This window comes from Taudactylus pleione, unplaced genomic scaffold, assembly GCF_031769625.1.
Source record: "Taudactylus pleione unplaced genomic scaffold, aTauple2 ptg000053l, whole genome shotgun sequence".
NCBI lineage: Eukaryota > Metazoa > Chordata > Amphibia > Anura > Myobatrachidae > Taudactylus > Taudactylus pleione.
Genome location: NW_028284455.1, coordinates 2,130,915 through 2,157,490, shown reverse-complemented (window position 1 = coordinate 2,157,490; position 26,576 = coordinate 2,130,915). Strand labels below are relative to the sequence as shown.

The 26,576-nt window shown below is 41.2% G+C and overlaps 1 protein-coding gene across 14 annotated transcripts in view; it reads left to right on the top strand.

Annotated features, from left to right (window-relative positions):
- The window catches only part of PARD3 (par-3 family cell polarity regulator), a 629,380-nt gene that overhangs the window by 302,532 nt on the left and 300,272 nt on the right, over positions 1–26,576 (top strand). For all 14 annotated transcript variants that reach the window (XM_088462693.1, XM_088462692.1, XM_088462686.1 and 11 more), the window contains 2 exons: positions 6,627–6,752; positions 18,820–19,202. In XM_088462693.1, the coding sequence (XP_088318819.1) occupies positions 6,627–6,752; positions 18,820–19,202 (509 nt within the window). The remainder of the gene's footprint in view (positions 1–6,626; positions 6,753–18,819; positions 19,203–26,576) is intronic.

Here is a 26,576-nt window from a genome sequence, read left to right as displayed (position 1 = left end):
AGCACCTTTTGTATGTTTTGGTATATTTCAATAAATGTAGTGTTTTCAATGCAATTTTAATAGCAATAAAAATAAACGAGCCACTGACAGATTTTTTTTGTTGGGGGGAGAGGGGGGGGGTTTAAACCTTTTTTTTATGTATTGTATAATTCTGTATAGGTAATATAGTCTAACAATCTAGTATGTTGCTTAGACAGTTTTGAAGCAAAGTATGAATTCCATTAGTTAAACCACTTTAAAAAGTTCCCTTGCATGTTAAAAAAACAAAATAAATATATATATTAATGCAGTTATTTGTGAGATGCAGTCATTCAGAAGTGATTCCAATGGAAGATAACTCCAACATTAACTATATAAAAATATTTGATTCTGGTGATGTTTGAGTAAGCAGAACGCCCCCCATACATACCCCCACTCCAAAAAAAAAACCACACAAAAACTTTCCACACCCTGTTTCCAGTGTCTGTGACGAATATTGAATTGTCCATTGTCACATTCCTTCATGTAATGTGGGGAGTGTTGTCATGATTTTTCAATCAGTCATGTTGACAAGCATCCATGCATTGGACTGCAACGTACCCTTAATGTTGCCAATATCCATGAGGACATTTGGTCACTTTTAAACCACCTAATATTGTGACAAAATATTGAACTCTAACTGCAGTTTAATTATGTCTGTAGATACACAGCCTATGGTAGGGTAAAGCGCATAATACCATGTTCTCTGAGACTGCTGAGTGAGGACATTTAGATGTCAGTAAAGTAACAGATGACTTTCACTGTCAGGTTTATGTTCTGCTTGTCAGAATTTGGAAACTTTTCTTTATTCATTTTCCCCATAGTCCATATCCCCCTGTGGTTTCATTTCTTTTATGCTCTTACTATTAACTTTTGATTGATTTTTTTTTCTTTGTGATTTCCAACGGATTACAAGAGAAAGCTCTCTCGCCTGTGTGGCTTTGCTCTACTTACTGAGACTTAGGACAAGCGATCAACCCTTCATGTGGTATGAAGCCGAAGTCTTTGCAGCACACATTGGAAGCAGATCCTATAATCTAGTACTCCTCTCTGTGTATTTAATAACATTAGTGCATTTCTATGACCAGGGTACCACTTGTTGCTTAGTGCTCTGTTTGGGTTCTGTTCCTCATTGCTGAACGACACTGTAGTGCTCAGCCTGCAAGGATCTTTTTTCATCACATTTGGGATAGAATCACTGATAAGCACTTGCTTGTGTTCCAAGACAGAGATTTGAACATTAATTTTCACTCTCTTACTGGGTTTAGCCAGCTCTCTGGTATTGATTGCGCACCACGGCATCTATCAGAGTGTAACTAAAGACACCTGCATCAGATTAGTAGCCTTCAGCTTGTAATAAACTAAACCTGAACTGGGGAGCAAGGCATTAATATTAGTCTTTTTACGTAAAATGAGTGCAGTTGCTTCAACCTCCTGTTCTATATCTATAGCTCAACTACAGTTTTCATTTTAGGGTAAAAATAATACTTGGAAACACAATGTAGCTGTTCTTTAAAGTAACGCTTATACATGCAAATTAGCTAGTTATGCAACAAAGTATCCCTCTGATGTTTGCTCATTACCTTGGGGTGGTGAAGGCTTGATCTTAATGGCAACTAATGAGTGCTTTTAATGACAACAGACTTTTTGTGGACTTTGTGGAATGTATGTGTGTGTGTATATGTATATATATATATATATATATATATTACGTTGGGCTACAAAAACTCTGGTGCAATTACAAATACCACAATAAAGTTTGCAATGAAGAAGTCGAAATTTTAGATATACAGTACACTCCCTAATCCAAAAGGTGGCAACTAGATTCCTTCAAATGTAACTCACATTCCAAAATACGTGAAATTAAATCCAAATAGTGGTAAGAAATCGCACCATCATTGTAATGATTATGCAATGTATCCTTCTATACTTATATGCGTACCAGACAAGAAAGATTCCATGCTTCTCTATATTTCCTCTTTTTCCTTGGTCTTTTCCTCCTATCCAGGATATTCAGATGTAATAATAGAAAATAGTTTAGTGTAACACTGATACAACAATTCTATGCTTTTGTGCAGTAAGAATTGTGAAAAAAAACATAAAATGACCCATGTAAATAAAGCTCTCCAAATAGTACAGTTTATATGTTCCCAAATACCAAGGAAGAAGAATATTATCTACGTACCTGCTTAATATTTAAGAAGTTGCAGTCAGTGATTCTGGCTTTCCAACTTTTAGGCTATGTGCGCAGTACGTCTATCCTGATGCTGAAATCTCCTAAACTCTACAGTCTCGTCTGTGCACAGGACGGGATCATGTGACCACCGCTGATGCGCATTTAGCATTTATATTGAATTTGATATTAAACGTCTTTATTGAATACTCTTTTATCAGTAGAAACAGGATTAAAAAAAAGTACATAAATGATAAACGATAACAAAAGAACCTTAAAGGCTCAGACAGCAAAGACTACCCTCATGATAAATATCATTTTATACTACATTAATGCTTCTAGGTCCATTGTGTCTTTACTAAGAACCTGCGAGTGGTGTCAGAACACACTTGGGGCCTGATTCAGGGTTGCAAATAGAGAGAGAGATAGCACTTAACTGTGTATCTGGACAAACCATGTTGCAATGCAAGGGGTGTAAATTCATATTTATTTTTTTTGCATGTAGGGTAAATACTGGCTGCTTTTACATGTAGCCAACAAATACTGCACAGCTTTATTATTACTCTACAATTTAGATATCAGTTTGGACACCTCCCTCCCAAATCTAAATCTCTCTGCACATTTTAAATCTGCTCCACCTGCAGTGCAACATGGTTTCACCAAGATGATTAGTTGAGAGAGATATCTCTCACTATTCCCAACTCTGAATCAGGCCCTTGGCTCGCTTAGGCTTAGCACACCTTGGCTGATCCAGCCTGTCAATGGGCTGTGTGTAATTTAGGCACACATGTTGGTGACCGGTTTGAAAAAGATTCGGCATCACTGTAAGTGCAGTAGGTCTATAACTAGACTGATAACGGTCATATTCCTCCCTCACTTACCAACATGTAGATTTTCTGCCCACAGCTGCGTCATTGAGCTGTTTGGAATGACATAAAGCAACAAATGCAAACAAAGAACAGCTCCAGTGTGTGATGTGTAGTGCACGGTGGCGTTAATAGGGACAGCTTTAAGTAAACTAGATGAAGTGCTTCAATTTATTTCCCTATGTATATCAATCATAATATTTAAATTAGATAAATACAAAAAGAAAATAAGAAAATAGTCACTGTATGCGTTTACATATTTACCCACTTAGTTGTCTGGAGATAAAATGTTTATTGCATGTGAAGTACTGCTGCTGGGAATTATGGGAAGAATTTTATTAACACTGCTGTGCATATTCTAACAATACTTTTTCCATAACTTTATTCTTTTATACCTATCACAAGCGCACCATGTTGCTTTAATTAGCCATATCGGTCGAGGCATAATTTCTTCCATAGGCAAAAAAGAATCTGAATATAAAATAGCTTCATTCCCTAGTTTTAAAATAATGACATTCACGCTGCGTGATACTAGAAAGTTTTATCTATCAAATTAAGCTTTTATTTATTCTTGCTGCTTTTGCCTGCAGCTGGGATGAGTGATTTTGTCAGTTTTTGGGTATATCTGTTTTTTAAATATAAAACTACTAGTGATATTCTCTTTTGAAAAATGGCATTAGTAACAATTTTAAATAAACACATTATTATTATTAGTTTACTTTATGATTAGATTTAAGCCTTTGGTTATACAGTACTAGGCTGCAGTTTAGTACTGGTGTACACCTGGTTCAGATTGAAGATCGTGGCATTTGGTAATGGCCCTACACTTTGTATTTACTATTACATGCACTTTAAAGTTCACAGTGGAGGAGAATCTTTAACAGTTGCTTAATAGTATCAGACAGGGGGAACACTGCATCCCCATTAGGTAAAATACAGGAAAAAGGGGGAGATGTATCAGCAGTATAAAGAGTGGAGAGGTTGCCCATTGTAACCAGGGATGTGCAGTCAGGGTAGTCATACTCCTGATGATTGATATAAAAATAATACAAAGGATATTTCTAACTTTTAAACATCTTCTTTGTTTATTGTAATCATTTTTATAGTTAACACTCACCAGCTTTGTTGAGCTCCCTGGGACTTCAGGGAGACGAGAGATGAGGCAGCAACAGCTCAGCCTTGCTTCTGTATAGTCAGACACTGCTTGGAGAGTTGGGGGTCGGGCCACACCACTGGCAGTAAGCTGCACAGTAAGCGAGCTAATAGAGTCATGCCTCTGAGTATGGGGGCATGCCTTGTGCACTGATGGACACCTTGGATGTGTCATGTGACCAGGAAGTGCACTGCTGTGTTTGGAGGTTGGAGCTCAGTCAGCAGCAGCAAGAGAAGATGCAGGTAGGAGAATCAATGGACACTGAATTTTAGTGTAGTGAGGGGAGAGTTATAGTGAGTAGGGGGTGAGACAGGCTCCCAGCACTCAGACCCATCTTCATGTGTGCCTCCCCAGCCATTGACCTCACCTCACGGCACTGATTGCAACCAGTAAGCATCTGCCTACCATTTTATAGAATGTACTTGATAAATGCTATCACAAAGCTTGATTGGTTAGTATGGGCATCTTGTCTACTTCTCCATTCTTTACACTGCTTGATGCATCTTACCAATATTGCTTTCTTGAACTGACACGCTACAAGTTTTGGATGAAATTCCTCTTTAGCATTCAGAGCTGCTCATTTGGAGGCAGATTAGTTATTGCTTCATGTTTTGAAGGAAAGTATAGAATGCACCAGTAACAGACAGCCTGATTCACTTTAGGGGCCGCATGGGCAGCCATCTTACTGTCAAAGGCGCGTACAATTTACTAAGTGCCCAGGCCTCCTAGTCTGCAGAGATAAGTGACCTACACTAGGACTTGCATATACAGTATGTTACCCTGTTCTAAATCTGCTTCCTTCTCCATAAGTCATTGAGGTAAAGGGGAGAGAGATGATCACTGAAACAATATATAACTTAAGCGTGGAAAAAATAACCTCTCTCCCACAATACAACGTGTATGAAATGGCCAAAATGTATATGTGTGTGTGTGACGCGATGCTGAAAAGCCCAGGGAGAGAGCTCCTGGAGCTATTTAATTCAGCACGCTTTTGGTCCGACTGAAGGATTTCTTCTCGCACCCTCCTGAAGGTGCTAACAGCTTCGCGGCCAGCACTTTAGTCAGAGAATGCCAGTTCTCATGACTAAACTCCCAGATTAAGTCGCGAGAACCGGCATTCTCCGACTTAACAGCCAACTGTCGGACCAAACAGCGCGCTGAATTGAATAGCCCTGGGAGCTCCCTATCAGGGCTGTTCAGGATCGCGCTGAATTGAATGGAGCCCATTGATAGATATAGCTATACAGATGCGGTGTGTGTGTGTGTGTGTATATATATATATATATATATATATATATATAACGGCAAAAGGTGTGACACTCAGCTCCATAAATAAGACATACACACAAAAGTTTCAATTAACGTTTCAGTGTTCAAGCCACTATCATCAGGATACAGAGATATAAAACACATCTTACCTTAAATACTAACATCACTTCAGTACACACCTCGCGCCGTGACGGGACCACACACTCTCCCGGCTACGACTGATGACGTCATCCTGCACTAACGCAGCCACGCACTGTGCTGACAACGTGTGAACCATCACCATAGGAACTGTACACAATAACAAAAAATCAATACATATAATGGCAGATCACAAAATACACAGGATTTATAATGCAATGAATTAGGAATCAAATACAGAAAAGGATATAGACTAATTTAAACCCCTAGGGGCTATCGCATCTAAACTGTGAATCCATCGTATTTCACAGCGTAACAGCATTAGGTCACGATTATCACCCCTCTTCGGTAAAGGAACGTGATCTATCATCCTATATTGTAAGTAGGCCAAATTATGTTTAGCCTCTACAAAATGGCGGTTTATCCTCTACCCGATTGATGCCTGAGGGTGTGTGGTCCCATCTCTGGCACGAAGTGTGCACTCGGGTGATGTTAGTATTTAAGTTAAGATGTGTTTTATATCTCTGTATCCTGATGATAGTGTCTTGAACACTGAAACGTTGATCGAAACTTTTGTATATGCCTTATTTATGGAGCTCAGTGCCGTACCTTTTGCCCCCTATTACCTCTTCATGTGAGGGCAACTGCCAGAGCTCCACGCTGATGACGGATGAGCTATATATATATAATATATATATATATATATATATATATATATATTATATATATAGAGAGAGGGAAAATGCATTCTAATTAGCTCATGTTTGGATAGATTTGCATATTTTTTGATCAAGGTCTAATCCTCTTTATCTGCATAAAGATTTGTCCTTAAAGAAAAAAAAAAATCTATTAAGATTTGTATTCTTTCTGCTAGTTTAACCTTGTTTTCTTTAGGGAATGTTAATATTTTGCTTTGCTCATATATTGGATGAATATTGTCGTCTGCAGAAGCCATTAAGTACCAGCACAAATGCTGCATGTGTAATCATTTGCAATCTTAATGTTGCAGAACCCTTGGATTATTAGTAAAGCGGCTCGAGAAAGGTGGCAAAGCTGAACGAGAGAATCTTTTTCATGAGAATGATTGTATCGTCAGAATTAACAATAGTGACCTTCGCAACAGAAGATTTGAACAGTAAGTGCATTCTGAAGCTTCTGCAAAAACCGAAATGTTGGATGAGTTTCTAATGCTACAAAGCACACAGCATACGTTGTTGCTTATGAAGCAAATGCCAAAATAGGTTTAAATCTAAGGTTATTTGTCCCACAGATGAAGATTATGTCCATTTTTAAAGGAGACCTTTCCAGCTTCATATATTGGCTGCAAACATTTGGAGGGCTAAATAAATATTAATTGTGATTTAACAGGAACCAGTATCTCAAGTATATTCTGAATAATAATGTTTAGAGCCACCTTCAAAAAACCTCTTTATAATCCGTATTGTGCCTATAAAAAAAATAATTTTACCCTGTCAAGATAAGTTACCTTTTGCCGCACTACACCCTGGAATATCAAATAAATGAAATCAAACTTTTTTCAGCTTTATTTACATATTTCGCCTTACAGCATTCAACTAACGAGAAAAAAAGAGCAACAGTTCTGCAAATTAATGAAAAACTAGAACAGGGGTAGGCAACCTGTGGCACTCCAGCAGCTGTGGTACTACACATTCCAGCAATCCCTGCCGCAGTTTTAGCATGCTCTACCAGCAAAACTGTGGGACTGCATGCTGGGATGTGTAGTCCGACAGCAGCTGGATCTCCACATTTTACCTACCCCTGAACTAGATTAACAGGGTTGGGAAAGTGACCAGTTTTCGGATTTAATACTTCGTAGATCCAACATTTGCTGCAATTACAGCCGTCTGATAATGGTTATATGTCTCTACCAGATTACAGGATAGTCTGACACCAACGGTTACGAGCAGAAAACACCCAGCCTACGAATAATATGTTCTAATTATATAGGCACTAGCTGAGTTAATTGCACACAGCTGACCACTACCTGTAAAGGAAGTGGTACTGGTTACAAGCACCATTGTCTCCTGAAGAAGCCGCCGATGCTGCCACAGGTGGAGAAATGCGTAGAGACGTCCTTTTTTTGTTGAGGTCACTGACCGGTCATCGGCGACACCATCCCCTTTTGGTTATACACAAATGGGATCCACTTGTCTGAAGCGGCAGCAGTGAGATACAAACACTATACTACTTTACCACTGCCCATCAGCGTTGCTCAAAAAGTACAGCTGTATATGAGAGACTGCCTGAGAGAGCAGTCAGATTGTCCGGAGCGGCGGCGGTGAGATACAAACATTTTATAGCCTTACCACTGCCTATCAGCGTTGTTCAGAAGTATATTTATTCAAACCTACGAACAAGTCAAAGAGGTTAGGTTTTGATGCAGGGGCAAAATTCAACCTTTTTGAAGGAGTGCCAATTCATTCTTATTCAATACCTTAGATGACAGATTGTATATAACTTTGTCTCCTAATTTATACTTGTATTTTTTATGGGGTTTTCTCCTACCTCCTCTACATCCCCTGTATCTCTTTATCTTCTTCTTTTGTATACCCAGGTATTTCTTTCTTTTGTGTGGGTTGTCCTTCTAAAAAATTATTATGGGAAGAAGAGATCATACCCTCCTCTTTGTTTGGCCTCCCTCTAGGACTCAAATACATTCCTTGTTTGGGAGTTTCAGAATTATGTTCTTCTCATCTAAGTAAATTGTATCTATTTTTGTGTATAAGACTCTTTGGAAAAGATTAATTCCTTAGAGTCTTTGGGGATCTAAATTGTCTGTAAGGCTCATACATATTCTTCTGATTTTCGTTATAATTTCTAGAGTAGAAATTTTGCTGGGGTTCATCCGTTTTTTTATAAGAATATTTATTATATTGCTTAAATCTCACTATACGAGTTTGTTCTGCTGATATGCTTTCTATTACGGATTTTAGAAATAGAGGAAGTTCTTCTAGATCTATTAAAAGTCCGTATCTCACCTCTCATATTCACCTTGATCTCTCATTAATTTGTCATCTTTTAACTGGATTAAAGATTTTTCATATTTTTCCACCTTCTTATTAACTTTTGAATCACGTATTAAAAAATCACCATGATCCGAGAAGGTCTCTAATAGTTCAGTTGTATTTTCAATATCTTTTGCTATATTTGCTATTTTTGTTTCTCTATATCTAATGTAAAATAAACCTTATGCGATTTTTAAATTGTCTAGATCCGAATACCACTCTTCAGTAAACCTGGGATCTTCCTTAAAAGCTGGAGTTTTTATAATCCGTAGCCCCCTCGGGATTCGGTTACTGTCCAGATATTTCTGAAGAGTCACCTGGTCCAACCAATGTCTGGTTTCGTCAATGCACAGATTCACAAAAGTTTGATCATTCACAAAAGGTTGTGATCCCTTTAAATAATTACCTCTCCTTTCAAGTCTCTGAGATAGACATTTTAAAGAAGCCATTGTATGTGGCTCAGCACCCGGACACAATATAATTCCAAAGACACTCTAAAAACCCTACACAATCTGGCGCTGCACCTCCTAAGTAGGAGTATAGGAAAATGTTGGAAAATATTCTGACTCCCGCCGTGAATACAGTTGGGGGAAAATATTTATTTATTTATTTTATGATTACATTTATTTTCTGACAGTGCCCTGTATTACTTTTTTACTTTTTGTGCAGCCTATCAGCGTTGTTCAGAAGTTATAGCTGCATATGAGAGACTGCCTGAGAAAGCAGTCAGATTGCCAAATGTATCCCCCTGTGTCATAACACTAGCTCCGGATTTTTCAATTGTGTTATAAGTGATTTTGGTGTCTGGCATACGAGACTCTATTGGAGATATATAAATAAGTGTTCGTCTATTTTTTCAGCATGCTTAAATTTCTACCAAGTGGAGTGTTTTTTTGCACTGCGAATAAGTTCAACTTAGTGGTTTCTTCTGCAATGTGTTTCACATGAAATACACAACTACCTCACTACTATGTTTCAAATATAAAACAAAGTAACTCCGATTCCACATTGGATACAATTCTGCGCAGGTGGATACAGACTAATGACTACGCTATTCATTTAGATATTATTATCACCGTTGAAATACAGAATTTTTTCACTGACCGTGACAAACACATGTTTTGAATCTGGATCCAGAGACTTTAGTAGGGATATGGTTTATGGTATTATATGTACTATATTTGTTGGTTATTGTATTATTTATTTTATGATTACATTTATTTTCTGACAGCACCCTGAATTACTTTTTTATTTTTAAATTGGGGACTATCTGCCCATTCTTCCTTGCAGAATTGTTCATGTTCAGTCAAATTTTTTTAGTGGTGATAGACTGCTCTCTTAAAGTCCATCCACAGATTTTCTATCAGATTTAGCCTATTGCACTGACTTGACCACTCAAAAACATTCAACTTCCAATCATTAAGCCACAGCATTGTTTTCATGTTGGTATGTTTGGGATTGTTGTCATGCTAGAAGCTGAACCATTCTCAGCCTACAAGAGGGCCTCGGGTTCTCTTTAAGAATTTCGGTGTATTTGGCAGCATCCCTTTTAATCCTGTCCAATTGCCCAGATCCTGCTGAAGAGGAACTGCTCCACAGTAGGTTTGGTATGTTTTGGGTAGTGTGCTGTGCTTAGTTTTTGCCAAACATAGTGGTTGGCGTTCAGTCCAGAACATTGTCTTGGTCTCATCTGACCATACAACTTTTTGCCACATTGGCATCAGAATCTTCCAAGTGTTTCTTTTGTAAAGTGTAACCAAGACTGAGTGTGGCACTTTTCGAAAGAGGCTTATTTCTTGCCACTCTGCCAAACAGGCCTGCATTGTGTAAAACTTGTGAGATAGTTGTCACATGCACAGATCGACCAATCTCAGCCATAAAGATTTGTAAGTCCTTCAAAGGTACCATTGGCCTCTTTGTAGCTTTCCTGCTCAATATCCTCTTGACTCTGTCATCCAGTTTGGGGGAATGGTCCGAATTAGGCAAGGTGTTAGTGGTTTCTTTAGAGTGACTTCCCTAAAGCACTGTGAGTTGTCTCCTCACAATGATGTGCAATTTCAGTACAAATAATACAAAAAAGTTTAAAAAAAACATGATTTTTGTTGTCTCGCGTATTGAAGATTAAAGGATCATTCCAGAATCTTATGTGAAGAGCGACCATAACAGAAGTTGAAAGGACATCTGTTTTGACACTTGCTAAAGGCTCTATTCCAAGTTTTTTTCTGTTTCGGGCACTTTGAGGGTGATCTTTTGTTTGCCATTTTTGTTTTATGCTGTTTTTATATACTAGCATGTCAGTGGACAAATTAAACATAAAACTTTTATGATTTACTAGCGATGTTGCACTTTATTTCTTTCCTTATGCATACTTCCCAACCTTCCTGATTTCAGCAGCTTTTCGGACACTGTCCTGCTGGTCCAACACACAGGCTGCACTGTTCCTCAGACGGGGGGGGGGGTTGGAGGGGTGGGATTGGGGACGGGGGGTTGGGGGCAGCCCAGCAACTCTGGTAGCACTGGGAATGCCTCCAGAGTGATTATAGGAACGTGCCCAGAGGCCACACCCTCTTTTTGGACAGGCGCATGACTCGAATTCCAATTGTTGGAAGGTATGCCTTATGTGTCTGAAAATGTTGCTATGCTCTCTTTCTATTTTATTTATGTAAAGGTAATAGCTAATGGTGTTTGGATTCTCAACTTCTTTATCTTCATGGGAGGATTCCTATAATCACACATCACATTCCCTTGCATATAGGGTGGAATAATTTCTGATTTAATACACTATCAGGGGTATTCAATATGGGAGCAATAAAATCGTTTTTGCGTTAATATCGGAGGTATGACGTCATTATCGCATGTTTTAGTTTTACACCCTATTCAATGTCAAAGACTTATCGCAGTTTTGAAAAGTCTATGATAAAAAACGGGGATAACTTTTCACCATTGAATAGGTGTCGAAAAATAGTGCAGAATTGGGGTTTAGGGGTGCAGGCTTAAAAAAAATAGCCTGCACCCCTGGGAATGACATTTAAAAAAGAATTGTGTCAAAAAAAGGTTTTTTTAAAAAAATAGGGACACCCCAAAAAAATAATTTAAAAATTGGGGTGAAAAAAAAAATGGGAAAAAATTGTTTAAGAATAGGGAAATAGGTTCAGGGCTATTCTGCAAGTATGCGGCAGGTGTTTTGAAGAATTATAGCGGCAGGTGCACAAATGCACAATTTTTACTTACTTTAGAGACATAAAAATATGCTAGTACCAATTTTCATGTACCCCAAATTTGATGGGACCACTTAAAAAAAAACGAAAAAAATAACCTAAGTGCTCTTCTGCATCACTTCTTCAGTGTCGGGAAAAAAAACACCTGCTGCGGCTATTTAAATCCCCGACTTTCAATTAAAGGCTAAAACGGGGGTACCCACAGTGATCCCCCATGTTTTTACAACTTTAAGGGGGGTCTTACAATTTTTTTAAGGAAAAATTCGTAACTTTACGCAAATCCAACTACGGAGTTTCCCGTTTTATATTGAATACGGGGATAAGCGGGAGCGCGCCCGATACTTTAACGCAGGTAAAAACTCCGATATGAGACGTTAACTTCAACAGTGATGTTAACGTTTCATATTGAATACCCCTCATTGTATGGTTTTTATATTTTTTGTATAATTTGTTTTGGTACAATCAACAAGTTGGCTGGCTGGATATATAATATTTAGGGCCATATCCAATTAGCCCCGAACACTGTTCGGGCGCTAATTGATCCCCACGATCGACGAAAAACGGGGATTTTTTGCCGATAATCCCTGATTTTCACCGATATTTTTTTCCTCCCTATCCTATTAATTCGGGCGAATTAATAGGATAGTTCGCCCGTTAACACATAGGAGCCGCGATAAGCTCGCGGCCCTCTGTGTTCTCGCCTTTTTTGGGCCGAAAAAACGCACTTATCGTGGATTATTTTTCGGGACACATCAGGTCCCGAAAAAAAAAACCCTTATAAGTGCCGTTGTCAGGCCAACTTCGGTGCTAATTGGATAGCCCCGAGCGAGCAGCGGGCGAGCTAATTAGCCACGGTAATTTACCGTGGTTAATTGGAGATGGCCCTTAGATGTGTGGCCAGCTTTAGCATGAAGTAATCCAAACCACTAAAATTGATGTCAGGGAGTGGCCAATTAGTCTGTTGTGGAATCTGGTGGTTCCTGAGCAAGTTTATAATGGCTATTGTAAGGGTATGATCACTTAACACACTAGGCATTTAAGTAATTAAATTATATTAATTAAGATTTTGTGTAGATATTATTTTCACTTTATGTCGAGGGTTATATTGTGTAATTAAAGCAGGAAAATGTTTAATTTAATTTATTTTCCAGGATGTAATGTGACAAAAGGTACTGATTATGACTGGGTATGATGATTTTCTGTATGCACTGTATATCTTAAACTACTTTTTTTACTGCTGTGTGAATTATGGGGGTCATTCAGACCCGCTCGCGAGCGCAGGATGCTCGCAAGCGGGTCGATGTTACCCCAATGCGCATGCGCACGACGGAGGGAGCTCCGTCGTGCGCATGCGCGAGACCCGTCAGCGACAGCCAAGCTTTGCCGGGGGCGTGGCTGCCTGACGGAGGCGTTCCCATGGGAACGCCTACCGTCTGGGTCCGGCCCCACTGACATCACTAGTGATGTCAGTGGGAGTGATTTTGGCTCTGATAGAGCCAAAATCACTTCAGGGCTTGCGGTCACCGAGACCCTACCGCAGGTCTCGTCGCAAGCCCGATGGTCGCGATGGTCTTGACCATCGCGACCATCTTTTTGGCCGCTCGCATATGCTGTGGGTGGTGACACTGATTCAGAGCGAGGGCACTGATTCAGAGCGAGCGGTCTGGTCAGAGCGTCCGGCTCTGAATCAGGCCCTATATTCCAGTAAAACATAGTTATATCCATGTCAAAAAGCATAAGTGAGCCCAGGATAACAAATATATAGGATAATAGTGATCATTGCGACACATATGATTTACAGAGCCACTTCCACACTGCATTGTTATGTATTGTCCTGTGCACTTCATACAGTAATTATTAAAATCTGGTGGAGAAGTATAACCCCAGGCAGACCTGTAGCTACATGTAATGCTTTACTATTATATAAATTAACATTTTAAGAACCTTGTCTTATCCCAGTCCTCAAACCCCCGTTGTTACTTCGCCACTTGCAACTCCCTTCTCAACCCCCCTCCCCTCCTCACTCTCTACCCTTGACTTTGCCACTCACGTCACACCTAAAATTGACTCCAAATGTAATAGGGTGAGAGTTTAGAAAATGTGAAAGTTTAGCAGTAAACTCCCACATTGGTCGAGTTTTATCTTTAATAAACATCTGGTTGAGTGTTTAAATAGTGAGAGTTTTTTTAGTCTAAAAACATGCAACTTTGCATGTTCTCGGACTCTGTTTTTTCCTTGATCCTGTAACCTCCCGCCTCCTCCACTACCTCTGTCCTGTTGCATGCCCTTGTGTTGCACCATTAAAAAAAAAAAACATCCTTGATCCTAACACTCTCTCCAACTACTGCCCATCTCTCTCCTCTCAATTGCCTCCAAACTCCTTGAGCGGATTGTCTACTAATGCCTTACCGCCTTTGTTTCCCCTCACTCTCTGCTTGATCCGTTCCAGTCTGGCTTCCGTCCTCTCCACTCCACTGAAACTGCCCTCATGAAAGTCAGCAATGACCTCCTTGCTGCCAAATCCAAGGGCCATTACTTTTTGCTCATTCTTCGTGACCTCTCTGCTGCTTTTGACACTGTGGACCACCCTCTCCTCCTACAAATCCTTCACTCCTTCAATCTGGGTGATGCCGCCCTCTCTTGGCTGTCGTCCTACCTCTCTGACCGCTCTTTCTTAGTCTCCTCTCATGACTCCACTTCGCCCCAATTCATCTAACAGTAGGTGTCCCTCAAGGTTCTGTTCTGGGACCTCTCCTCTTCTCCCTCTATATACAACCTCTCTAGGTGAGGTCATCAGCTTTTGTCCCAGTGCTTACTTAAACTTAACATGTCTAAGACTGAGCTGATCATCTTCCCACCCTCCTGCATAACTCCCCTCACACAATTTCATTATCTATTGGCATCACAACAATCTACTCGAACCCCTAAGTGCGCTGTTTTGGAGCTATTCTTGATTCCTCCCTCTCCTTCAAACCTTACATTCAGTACCTTTTGGTCACTTACAAAAGCCCTCACTCCCTTTTATATCTCTGACCGTATCTCCCTTCATACTCCCATCCACCCTCTTCGCTCCTCAAATGCATGCTCCCTCTCCTGCCAACCGATAACTACCTCCCACTGCCGCCTCAAAAATTGTGCCCATGCTGCTCCGTAGCTGTACTTCTCTCCCTATCAGACACTCTCTACCTTTCTACTAAACTTCAAACGGGCTCTCAACACCCACTTCTTCATCAAAGCCATCCAGCTCTCATCCTAGCCCACTGCTCCTTGCTCCTTCCTCACTGTCTACCCTATCTATGTCACCAATGTCTGTCTGTTCCTCACTTTTAGAATGTAAGCTCTCATGAGCAGGTCCCTCTTCCCTCATGTGCTTTTCCTTTGCCTTTTTATACGATCATATACTCCCTACAATGGTACCTAACCTTAGGTTGCTACATCCCTGCTACTTATTTGAGTATTATGATCGCAGATGCAGCAATGTGGATCAACCATGTCCTTGTCCTGCATAGTTTAGTAATGTAAATCACCGGTTTCTTGTTTTGTTCAATTGTAAGATACTGCGGAACTCTTGTGGCGCCATAAAAATAGACTCGAAATTTTAGGGAGAAACTGCGCCAGTGGAACATATAAATACAGTATGTGTGTATGTATATATATATATATATATATATATATATATATATATATAGTCAAAAAATAATTGATTCATTAATAGAGGAATAGCTATATTCAACATACCAATTTATTACTAAACACATCAATAAAAATAAAGGTTCAGTAATATCAAAACTGTGAACGTTAAAAAAAACTTTAAGATTAACTTGTTACTGCGTTAAGCTATGTATTTATAGGTTACATGTTCATTTCTGATTGCTACTAAATAAGCTTAGCTTTGCAATGGTTCTATACACCATCCTCTTGCCAACAGTTGTAGCATGCTAATACTTAATGCTTAAACTACCTAATTAAAGAGATAACTAGTGTTTTGTGCTTTGAGAAAGAAAATGTACCAGTACCATAAAAAAGGGGTGTGGTATGAAAAGTCCACATTCAAAATGTATACAGCTTCTGAATGTTGACAAGCAATATGTCCACATTCACAAATGTCGACACGGATAAAATGTGGATAGTGTTCGTAATGATGATATTTAACATGTCAACACTAGCACATCATTTTTCTTGTTGACTTTATGTCCATGTCATAATTCAGAACCTGTCGACATTCTGGTGTCTACATTTTCAATGTCGATATTCTGACCATAATGAAAAAGATACCGGTACTCCTCTAAACTGATGAACGTTTTGTGGCCAGGTTAGTGTCTCCTTTGTCTCTAAAGTAGCTGTAATGGACTAGTCTGGTTATACAAATTCCAGGCAGGACTGTTAAGCCATAATCCCTTACTTATTTTTAAGAACTACCTAATTCTGGGGGAAAGTAAGTGTCAGTACTAAAAAATATTTAAAAAGTTGGTACTGTAACCTAGGCAATTCGCATACTGACATAACTGATATCAGTCTCCCGACTTCCTGCTTTTTACAGGAGCAGAAACAGAATATCATATGGAGATCATTCTATAACAATGCATGGCATGCAGCACTGCTCATTATAAGTGAATAATGAAAGAGGAATGGCTCAAAGTATAGCAAGTTGTACTTTCTCTGATTTCATTATCCACTATGCTATCTTTCTATAGAGATACAGTAGTTGTGAGATTAAATATCTCCTCCGTTCTACAGAATCGGTTGGAAAACATTTTTGAGAAATTTCCATATGTGCAAGTAATTAATAATATACTTTCACCACCAGTGGAGGCAACAATATAATTCGACACCAGTCTAAACATTTGGTTCTTTCGGAAAAATTTGGATTCTCAATCTAAACAGCATTTCTTACTTTTCTTTTTTTTTTGTTCAACTTCGTATCTGGAAAACTTATGTTGTTGAGTTAACATTTGTGGTCAATAACTTTAACTTTGAAACTTAAGATCAATATCTTTTTTTATTATAAGCCACAAATCATATTCACACCTGGTTAACATCAAGTAGATTACAGCACATATCTACACAGAGCTCATGGTACGATGTCAGACTTCAATGTACTGCTTGTTATTTTATACAGTAAAATTATTTTCTGTATAGAGAGAAAAAAGTTATATCGTTTTTAAAATAAAACCAGATATCTATTATCTATTGGGCAACTACACTATTCTGTTATGTAAATCACACATGTAAATAGTGAGGTTTTGAGATCAAAATATATATTGGTCCCAGTAAGAAACTGAACCACCTCCAAGGTTCAAATACAAGAGCAGTACATAGGGTCACTAACTATAATCCACTACAAAGAAGGGGCAACATCTCTAGAACGTGGTGTCTCTTATTGTCCTTGTAACACACGCCTGTGGGAATTCTGTACTGCTAACTGACATTAAATACATTTCTATATCCGTTTTGGTTTCCACGATTTCTGATAATAGGTTTGATTTAGATATCCTCTACCCTTTCAGGAAAGCAGTACTTCTTATTGCTTAACCTCACAGATATAAGACATGACCTCTTTTCTACTTCTCAGAAAATTCACTTCTCATAAGAACTTTGCCAAGTTCTTTGATGTGTTTAACATGTTTGTTAGCGTTTCAGAAGTAAGTCCTGGGAATCACGAGGAGTTGGTAGTGTGCTTCTAGCCTGCTGGAGTTTTAGAAGCCATCAGATGTAAGCTGTAGGTTTTTCACTCTGTCGGATTATTTTTTATTAAAATATATAACAGTCTTCCCTGGCCAGAATGCCGGTCAGCTAAGTTGCAAACTTTAGTCACTTTTAATACGCTGTAATGTCTAATGATATTGTTGTACAGTTGGTATAATTGGCAGTTGGAGTTGATACATAGCTGGAATGTACACATGCTTCTTGTATGAAATTGCACTGCACAAACTCCAAAAATGAGCACACGCAGTTGCAATGATGCACAGTAATGCACAATTTGGATCGTCCCTTATGAGTGAAAAAGGTTGACTAGAATGAGAAGAGGCATTCCCACTTGGGTAAAGTTTAAATGTGGGCCATGCAGACCTGCAAAAATTCCGTAATACACCTATTTGGAGGTATATCTGATCAGTGTTCTCCACACAATTTATTTCTCAGGAGGTCTGCCAGGCAAGAATCCCCTGCAATCCAGCAGTGTGACGCGGCCAGAAAAGATCAGCTACGCTGACATTTCATATAGAAACATCAGTGCAGAGCATCTTACTGGCCATGTCACAGTGCCATATGTTTTTATATTATGTACGATTTTTATTATTTCAAGAACATTTCTGTTAAGTCATTTACGCACATTTTAGTTCCAACATTGCAGTTACCCTATTGTAAGTAGTATAGTCACCATATAAACGCCCTGTTTGTGGTTACTAAAAAGGCACCTTGGGCTAAATTTACTGTGTGGCACATTCAAAGCCTCCTTTTCAGACACTGAATTTAAAGGGGCATTTATATCCAAATAAAATCAGGCGTGTTTTGTATGTCATATAGTTGCCCCTTTAAATCCATCAACTGAAATTGCTGAAGCTGCGGCGGCTTTGAGAAGCTCTGCATAGTAAATTTAGCCCCGTGTCTCTTCTGGCTTGTGGAGGTGAGCAATAAATAAGCTATTGACTCCTCGTACTCCCATGTCAGGTTTATGATGCAGAAATTATTTCACATTTATGCTTCTATTGTAATAAACAAGCAATGCATTTTTTGTTTATCCTAGTTTTCATAAGTGTTTTTGTACACTCTCAAATGTTCATTAATTGGGACCAACTGTGACATACTAACAAGTGATTTCAAAGTCTTTTTTTTTTTTTTTGCAGAAATGATTTTCTCTGTCTGTAGCTCCACAAAGCAGCTTGTTTTCTATAATTAGAAAGCATAATTATGTTCATAGCTTACTAGTCATGATTTGCTAATCTTCTCGTTTATATAGAGCACAGAATATGTTCCGTCATGCCATGCGCTCGGCCATGATCTGGTTCCACGTGGTGCCAGCAGCTAACAAAGAACCATATGAACAACTATCTCAAAGCGAGAACAACAGCTACTATTCCACCCCTCATGTGCCCGATCATCAGTACATTGAGAATAGGAACTTCCACAGCCCTGGTCCTGAGCAGATTCTACAGAGAGTGCCCAGACAAGTAAACCAGACAGAACCAATGGACACTTACCCACATCTACCTCATAGCATCAATTCTGCAGGAAAACCACCAACTGGCCTCATGCCGTCACCACAGCGAGGTGTGAACTCTCCACCACCAAGCGGTTATAATACCAAAAAAGGAAAGAAGCTTTATATACAGCTAAAGAAAGGTAAGCTAGATAGTGGGCCTCTTACTGTGCCTTGTATTCATGCTGACACATTGGAGAGCTAAATATGTACAACTTTTAATTGTATTAAATTATTGTTGAAGACATGACATAAGCACGAGTTGGGTATGGCATCCCGGTGCTCAGGATCCCAGCGCTGAGAATCCCTGCGCCGTCATCCTGATTGGGTTAAAATACAAACACCGGCCGATAAGTACTCTAACCAACCTGCACCCTAACCCTCCCCCTAGTGCCTAACCCTAAGCATCTCCTAACCCAATACTTATCGTCTGGATGTCAGCGGCTGGGGTGCTGGCACTGGGATTCTAGCGCCAGCATCCCAACCTCCGGGATTCCAACTACTTTCCATTAGCACTTGTCCATATTATATATTTTGATTCTATTATTGGACACAATTTATCTTTGGTGTACTTGGATGGGGTAACAGAATGTCTCTGGTCTGTACATTGGATACAACTATATATATATATATATATCATATTTGTTGGTGTATCTAAGCTCAGAGAAAATAACTAGATGTCCCTGGTCAAATTACTTCTCTGAAGATGGAGTTCTCCTTAAGCGGAGTTATGCTTTGAGAGACGTTATCATCTAGCTTGCTAAAAGGGTTTCATGACAACGTAGCTTGTATGATTTCTACAATATACTGTTCCCAAACTCTTGGTCAATGGCACCCATTTTAACTCATTTTGACTAATTTTTTCGTGGCACCACTAGGCCAAGGAGTGGATGACAGATCTAAAATGTCTAGCATCAGAATTTTGCTTTTTCCAAACCATTAGGCAGATTGATAAGCGGTCTATAATAAAGGCTGACAGGTACCGAACAACTTTCCTACAATGTAGAAAAAACCAGATCCAGGCACGATAGGTGGGTAATGAAACTTTGAACCGATCCGTAGTATGCCACTTACAGTACTACCAGCTTGCCCTATAGCAGCACATGTTTACTGGCAGCAGCAGTAGGAAGTGTGATCGTCCCAGGGAGCTGGCACACAAGAGCAGGCATCTCTCTCTCCCTATGCAGCCAGACCTGAGCACATACCTGTGTATGTGACACTGCAGCTTACAATGAGAAGGATCCTACTATCTGCAGCGGTAGCGAAGTTGCTGTACAACCTCACAGTGCTCTGAGCCCAGGGTGCCCCGGCGCACAGTTTAGGAACCACTATCATATCGAATTTACAGTGCCACATGTTATCAGTGTATCTCATACTCATTGTGTGTGCTATGCTTCAATGTTGTATTAAGAGGAGGTACACTTAAATTACCATTTTATGGAAAAGCTCACTGTTTTTTTAGATGGATTAGAGAGAGAGAGAGAGTTTATAACGTAGGTCAACAAAGGGTACCGCCATACTTGAGAGATTTGTTACGCAAATATTGTTGCTCATTAGAGACGTATATAATGATTCATAGATGGAGGCATTTCCATTTTAGTAAGTAGACAATGCTTCATCCGCCCTAGGTGAAGAGATGCCATAATATGTTTAACTGAGCATTTACATAATAAAAGTATTGAGTACACTGAAGCAGAGATAAGGGATACCCAGGGGAACCACCCGTTCTGCTCTTATGAGAGGGAGCTGTCTGAACCCAGGCGTCTCCTTAAGCTCTGAAAGCCCATAACTAAGGTCATAGGTGCAGCATTTTCAAAATGGCTGGGTATAGGGGCTCACGTTACACTCCCCTCAAGCTCCAACAGAGAATGAGACCAAATCTGTGGAAATTTCTCATAAGGTAATTTCCTAAACAGATCACATTTATATCACAGTTCTAGAAGGTTACAGTCTCTCTTATTGTCAGAAATGTTGTGGACTGCATCAATTGTTACTTTAAATGAATAAATGGGAGAGATAATACTACTGGGATTAAGTGAGTAGACAGCCGAGATCATGGAGGTCACATGACCACTTCACATCTGTATTATGTGCATATTGTACTACTGACCGTCTTTATCTTCCGTCAATCTCTTTATCACCCCCTCCCTAGACCAGTTTATAATAAATGAATGACTACTCAGATGTAGGAGAAAGATCATTTTATCACGAAGGAAATGTAAATATATAGGTGGTCTCCCTGGGAATATTTGTGCTTCCCCCCTCTTCTCAGAGATTTTTGCATTGAATGCTTTTTATGATCCATAACCATGTCTATTACATCCACGTTAGACATACAGTAATTGAATGTTTCCAAGTAGATTAGCAATGTAATGGAAGTTGCTCTTGTAGATAATAGTCTCTAATTTTAATTACAGAAATAATTATCTATGTCATTGAGAAATTTACAGCAGGATACATGTTTGTACGTGATCCAGAGATAAATTTTGTAGTTTGCCTTTTTTGTGGCCTGTATACCCAGCAACATTTTGTACCTGTGAGGATCATTCTGCAATATAAATCCCGAATGAGCGACAGTCCTTGTGCTCTTAAGCAATACATATCGATGCAAGTAACCACAGAACTAATTATGCCAAGCTCTGCATTGGGTGAAGTGCCCAATCCCAGGAATGGGATATATATCCCGAGGACCATTTTGATATATATATAACATTATTTCCATGTGACGTCACACGGGGTGGGGCCACAATCGCCGGTGTTTACAGCAATGCCTGGAGCATCCTGAGGATGCTCCGGGGAGCTGTAAGGTGTGACCGTCAGAAGCGTCCTTTAGACTCACCAGGCACCCTGATAGCCAGGTGAGGCTAGCAGAAAAAAGCTCAGAGGGGCCAGACCAAATGATTCCGTGGGCCTTATATGGCCCCTGGGCCTGAGGTTCCCCATCCCTGTTCTAATAGAACACAAGGCACTTACCTGTATCAACTGTTCTGTGCATGAAAGTGTTATAGTTCATTTTTGTATGTATTATTTAGGATGCACGGTTATAAATTTTGAGTGATCTATCAAGCTCGTCTATCACTTTCACATTTGTTTTATTATCCTTTATATAGCACCAATAAATTACGCAGCTCTTTACATATAATGTTTTATCCTTCCCACTGGAGCTTACAGTCTAAATTCTCTACCTGACAGATAGTAGGATCCTTCTCATTGTAAGCAAATAAACCTACAGGGTACCTGGGTCTATACGGACCCCACAAGGCCAGTATTCAGAGGAAACAATGCTATGCGTATGCTATCGCTGTGCAGCTTCATCGATCTGTATATTGATGTTATATATACAGTTGTGTGCAGAAGTAATAGCAATTCTGGCCAAATTGCTTTCTTCACAGAACATTGATTGAGTTGCTCGTAAAGTGGCTGTAGGTGCCGGCAGCCGCGGAAGGCCGATTTACTACCTAATGCGAGATTCGGTGCATCTTCCATCGGAAAATCGTTCTACCCATTGGTTTTATTCCAGCCACCGCAACTTCACCATTAGTATCAGAATGTACACCAGTCCCATGCTAGATACAAAAGATCCGTCAGAAAGAGGCTTCCCTTCCCTGTACACACGGCTCAGAATCACACGGAGCTTTAGACACTCCCGTAAGTCAGGTCGGTTTCGTGAAATTGCATTGTTGCCAGTCGGTTCCTGACACGAAATACCCAATTTCATGGAAAGACAGAGACAGCCAAGTTTCATCCAACTCCGAATAGTACAGGCATACACAAAATGCATCATTCACGTCTGCACATGTGCTGTATGCAGTAACTCGCAGTTTGTGTCTGTGCACAGAGATCTCTGACTCCGAATAAGGCACTTAGTGAGGAGTTACTACAAAGTACAACATGACATATATTGCGTCTCTGCATATTATAAACGTACAATTTATATGTTTACCATTTGATGAATTTACCAGATTGACAAACAATAAAAGTACAAGTGAGTCATGTGCATTCTGATTGGTGCTCTAAAGAGTGATTTCTAGCTGCACTGTAAGGCTTTAGAAGATGGCAGCTTCGTATTGCATGTACCATGTACAGCTGATAATAGAGCGAAGCCTGAAACCAATAATAATTGCTTCTAGCGATATCAAAACCTTCACAATAATATTAAATGCATATAATTTAATCCCACGCTTGTATCTCTTCCCAGGAGGGGGCCGGCAGGGATGTATGAAGCCTCTCATCCCTTCTGCCGGACTCCTGTGGAGAGGCAACTACAACAAAGGATTGAGCAATTACTTTCTGTTTACCACTTCCAAATCTTAATTTCTCCCCGTAAATACCAATTTAATGCTGCAATTTGCAGAACTAAATTTGAAACAAAATAAAATATTTGTTTACTATAATTTTTAAATACATCCTGCACATATTTCGGGGGGGGGGGGGGGGGGGGTGAACAGCTTTTTGAGAATGCTTCAGGTTTAATAATTTTCTTGGCTTTCTATATTAGTTTGGGTGTTAAGGTACTATTTAGAGAGACTATTATTATTATTATTGTTATAATAGCCATAATGCTCTTAGGGCCTGATTCAGCATGGATCGCAATTGCAACCGAGTACGCAGATTGGCCATTTGCGTACTGCGTATGCATATGCACCGCGTGTGCGCAGCGATCACTCTGCGATTAAGACGCACTGTGGAATCCATTGTAGAGTGAGTGACAGGCCATGAGCGTTTGGTGATGGTGACGGACGAGTGGTTGGAGAAACGCAGGCCTGCGATTGCCTATGCAGCCTGAGTATTCACTGTGTGCAACGAGACATGCAAATTCCGAGACAAGTCAGACCTGCTGTAATTGTGCGTGAGAGGCCAATGTATACGCAGGACTGTGAAGTACTACGGATGTGAGAAAGCGGTAGTGGGCGCTTCTATGCTGGCTGAGCGGTGGCAGACATAAGTATATTTCTTTCCTCGGGGACCATGGGGTCCACAGCAATTACGTTGGGGTATGAATCCCGGTCACCAAACAGTTAACGCAAATTAGTTCTCTGCTCCCAGGATGCATGGGGGTTCCTCCTCATATACCCCACCCCCTGCCTCAGGTAGCCAGTTGTTCCTGTTTGGTGTGTTCACCACATAGACAGTGGGACTGCTATCTCAGCGGGTGGTCTGAGCTGTCCTGGAAGCAGCCTCGCGCCTGATTGGAGGCGCACCGGACACGCGCTGCAACTACCTCCTCCGGCGCCGCACCGCTAGCCTTGGCAGGTCCATGGCAGGGGATTCGGCAGGGGCTCTCAGGCCCTGGACCGCAACCGGACCAAGGGGATGGCAGGTAAGCAGGTGGTTGCGGCGGCCGCTGACGCCGGGACCACGTGGCGGTCCGGCCTCCGGCGGTGAGACTGGCCGGAGGTGCGCTGCAGTCAGGAGGCATACAGCTTGTCTCCTAGCCTAGACCGCCGGGATATGATGTTCCTGACCAGCCGGGGCTTGTGTCGGCGGCCAGGTCAGTTTACCGGGCAGGTCCAAGCAGCATAGGGGAAGTACGCTTCCCCCCCGGTGCCCCCTCCCCCAATCCACACGCTAGTTCAGTCCTCTGGCGCAGTGATTGTGGATTGCTCCTCCCAGCCTCCATATAGGGCAGCCAGAGTGTATGTCAGTTGCTCTCTGAACGCTGCTCCTACAGGACGCTGGGCAGTCTCCCTGTATACCTTGCCTACTGCTGGTTTAGGTGTTTACAGGGCTCTATCCTACCTAAGCTTAGGCTGATTGTGGTAGTGAGAGCTTATATGCATATGGCTTGCGGAGTAGTTATGCATGACATGTGATTGTTGTTTATGGATACTGTTTCTTCTGTAAAAGAACTGTAATTCCTGTATACTGTCACTGTCTCTCCCCTTCCCTTGCTACAGGTGTGTGGGTTGAGAGTAGAAAGCAGCACATAGAACCAGTGGCATAGTGATATGTCTAAGGAGTCTGAGGGTCAGGTGACGGGAGCCCCGTTGCTGATATCCTGTGTAGCCTGCAAGGCAGGATTGTCCCCACAGGACTTTCTTCAAAATGGGCTTTGTGGGAACTGTTTCAGACAGCCACCACACCAATTAAGTTTGCCTGTTTCAGGCCCTGAGCCTCCTTGGGCGTCATTTTCTCAGGTTATGGCTCAGGTGGCGGAACGGCTGGCTGCCCCGGTACCACCGGTTTGGGGTTTGCCTCAGCAGATGCATCCTATGCCCATGATGTGGCCGCCTTGGATGGACCCTGGTGCTGGTAAGGTTATGGCATCATCCTCTGGTTTTTCAGCCTCAGGCTGTCAAGCCAAAGCAGCCTAAATCTAGGCGCCATTTATCGCCTCATGTGGGTGAGTACTCCAGTGCCTCCTCCTCCGAGGAACAGGCACAGGACTCTTCACAGGAGTCTAGCTCCGAGGAGGGTGATGATCATTTCCCAGTAGCCGATGTCCCCTTTCTGATAAGGGCGGTAAAATCGGTGTTAAATATCGAGGAAGGGGATCTTCCGCCTAGGAAAGCCCCCCCTGTTTAAGCGCCAGAAAGTGGTTAAGGCAGAATTCCCAAAGTCTGAACATTTATCAGAACTTATGGAGGAAGCCTGGGTCCGTCCGGATAAGATAAGCCATTCTTCTAAAAGAATGGCGCTTCTATATCCTTTTTCAGCAGAGGACTGTGCCAAGTGGGAGAATCCACCGTCAGTTGATGCACATGTGGCACAGCTGATTAAACGTACCACTCTGCTAATTCCAGCAGTTTCGCTGAAGGAAACCACGGATAGGAGACTGGAGACTTGTCTCAAATCAATTTTTTCGCTGGCAGGAGCGGCCACCCGCCCAGCTATGGCCACTGCCTGGGTAGCAAGAGCTATTGAGGAGTGGGCCAAAACTCTAACAGAGTCTTTACCAGATGCCTCTAAGGAGCAACTGGATATGATCTCCTTTATTAGAGAAGGGGCCTCTTATTTGGGAGATGCCGCCTTGGATGCAGGGATCCTTTCCTCTAAGGTTCCAGCAGAGTCCGTGGTGGCACGTAGGATCCTCTGGTTGAAGGATTGGAAGGCAGATGCCGGGTCCAAAAAGGCCCTAGAATTCCTTCCATTCACAGGAGGTGTTCTCTTTGGTCCAGAATTGGACAAAATTGTATCCTCCATGGCAGCCTCAAAGACGGCAGGTTTGCCATCAGCAACCTCGTCTAAATTGAGGAGGACATCCTTTCGGGGGTTTCTGCCGCAGGGCAAGGCCAAAGGTCAGCCCTCAGCGAGATTTCCACCAAAAAAGGCAGGACCCAGGAAGCCCTGGCAGAACAAACGTCCAGGATCTAGGGTCCAGGATAAACCTGTGGCCTGATGGGACGGGCCTCTCCCTGGGGGATCCCAGTGTGGGGGGCCGACTACTTCGGTTCTCAGAGCCCTGGCACCTCACGACGGAGGATGCCTGGGCTCGAGGAGTTGTTTCCCGAGGGTACGCCCTGACGTTTTGGAGGACTCCTCCGCAAAGGTTCTTTTGTGTAAACCCGCAGGTGGGT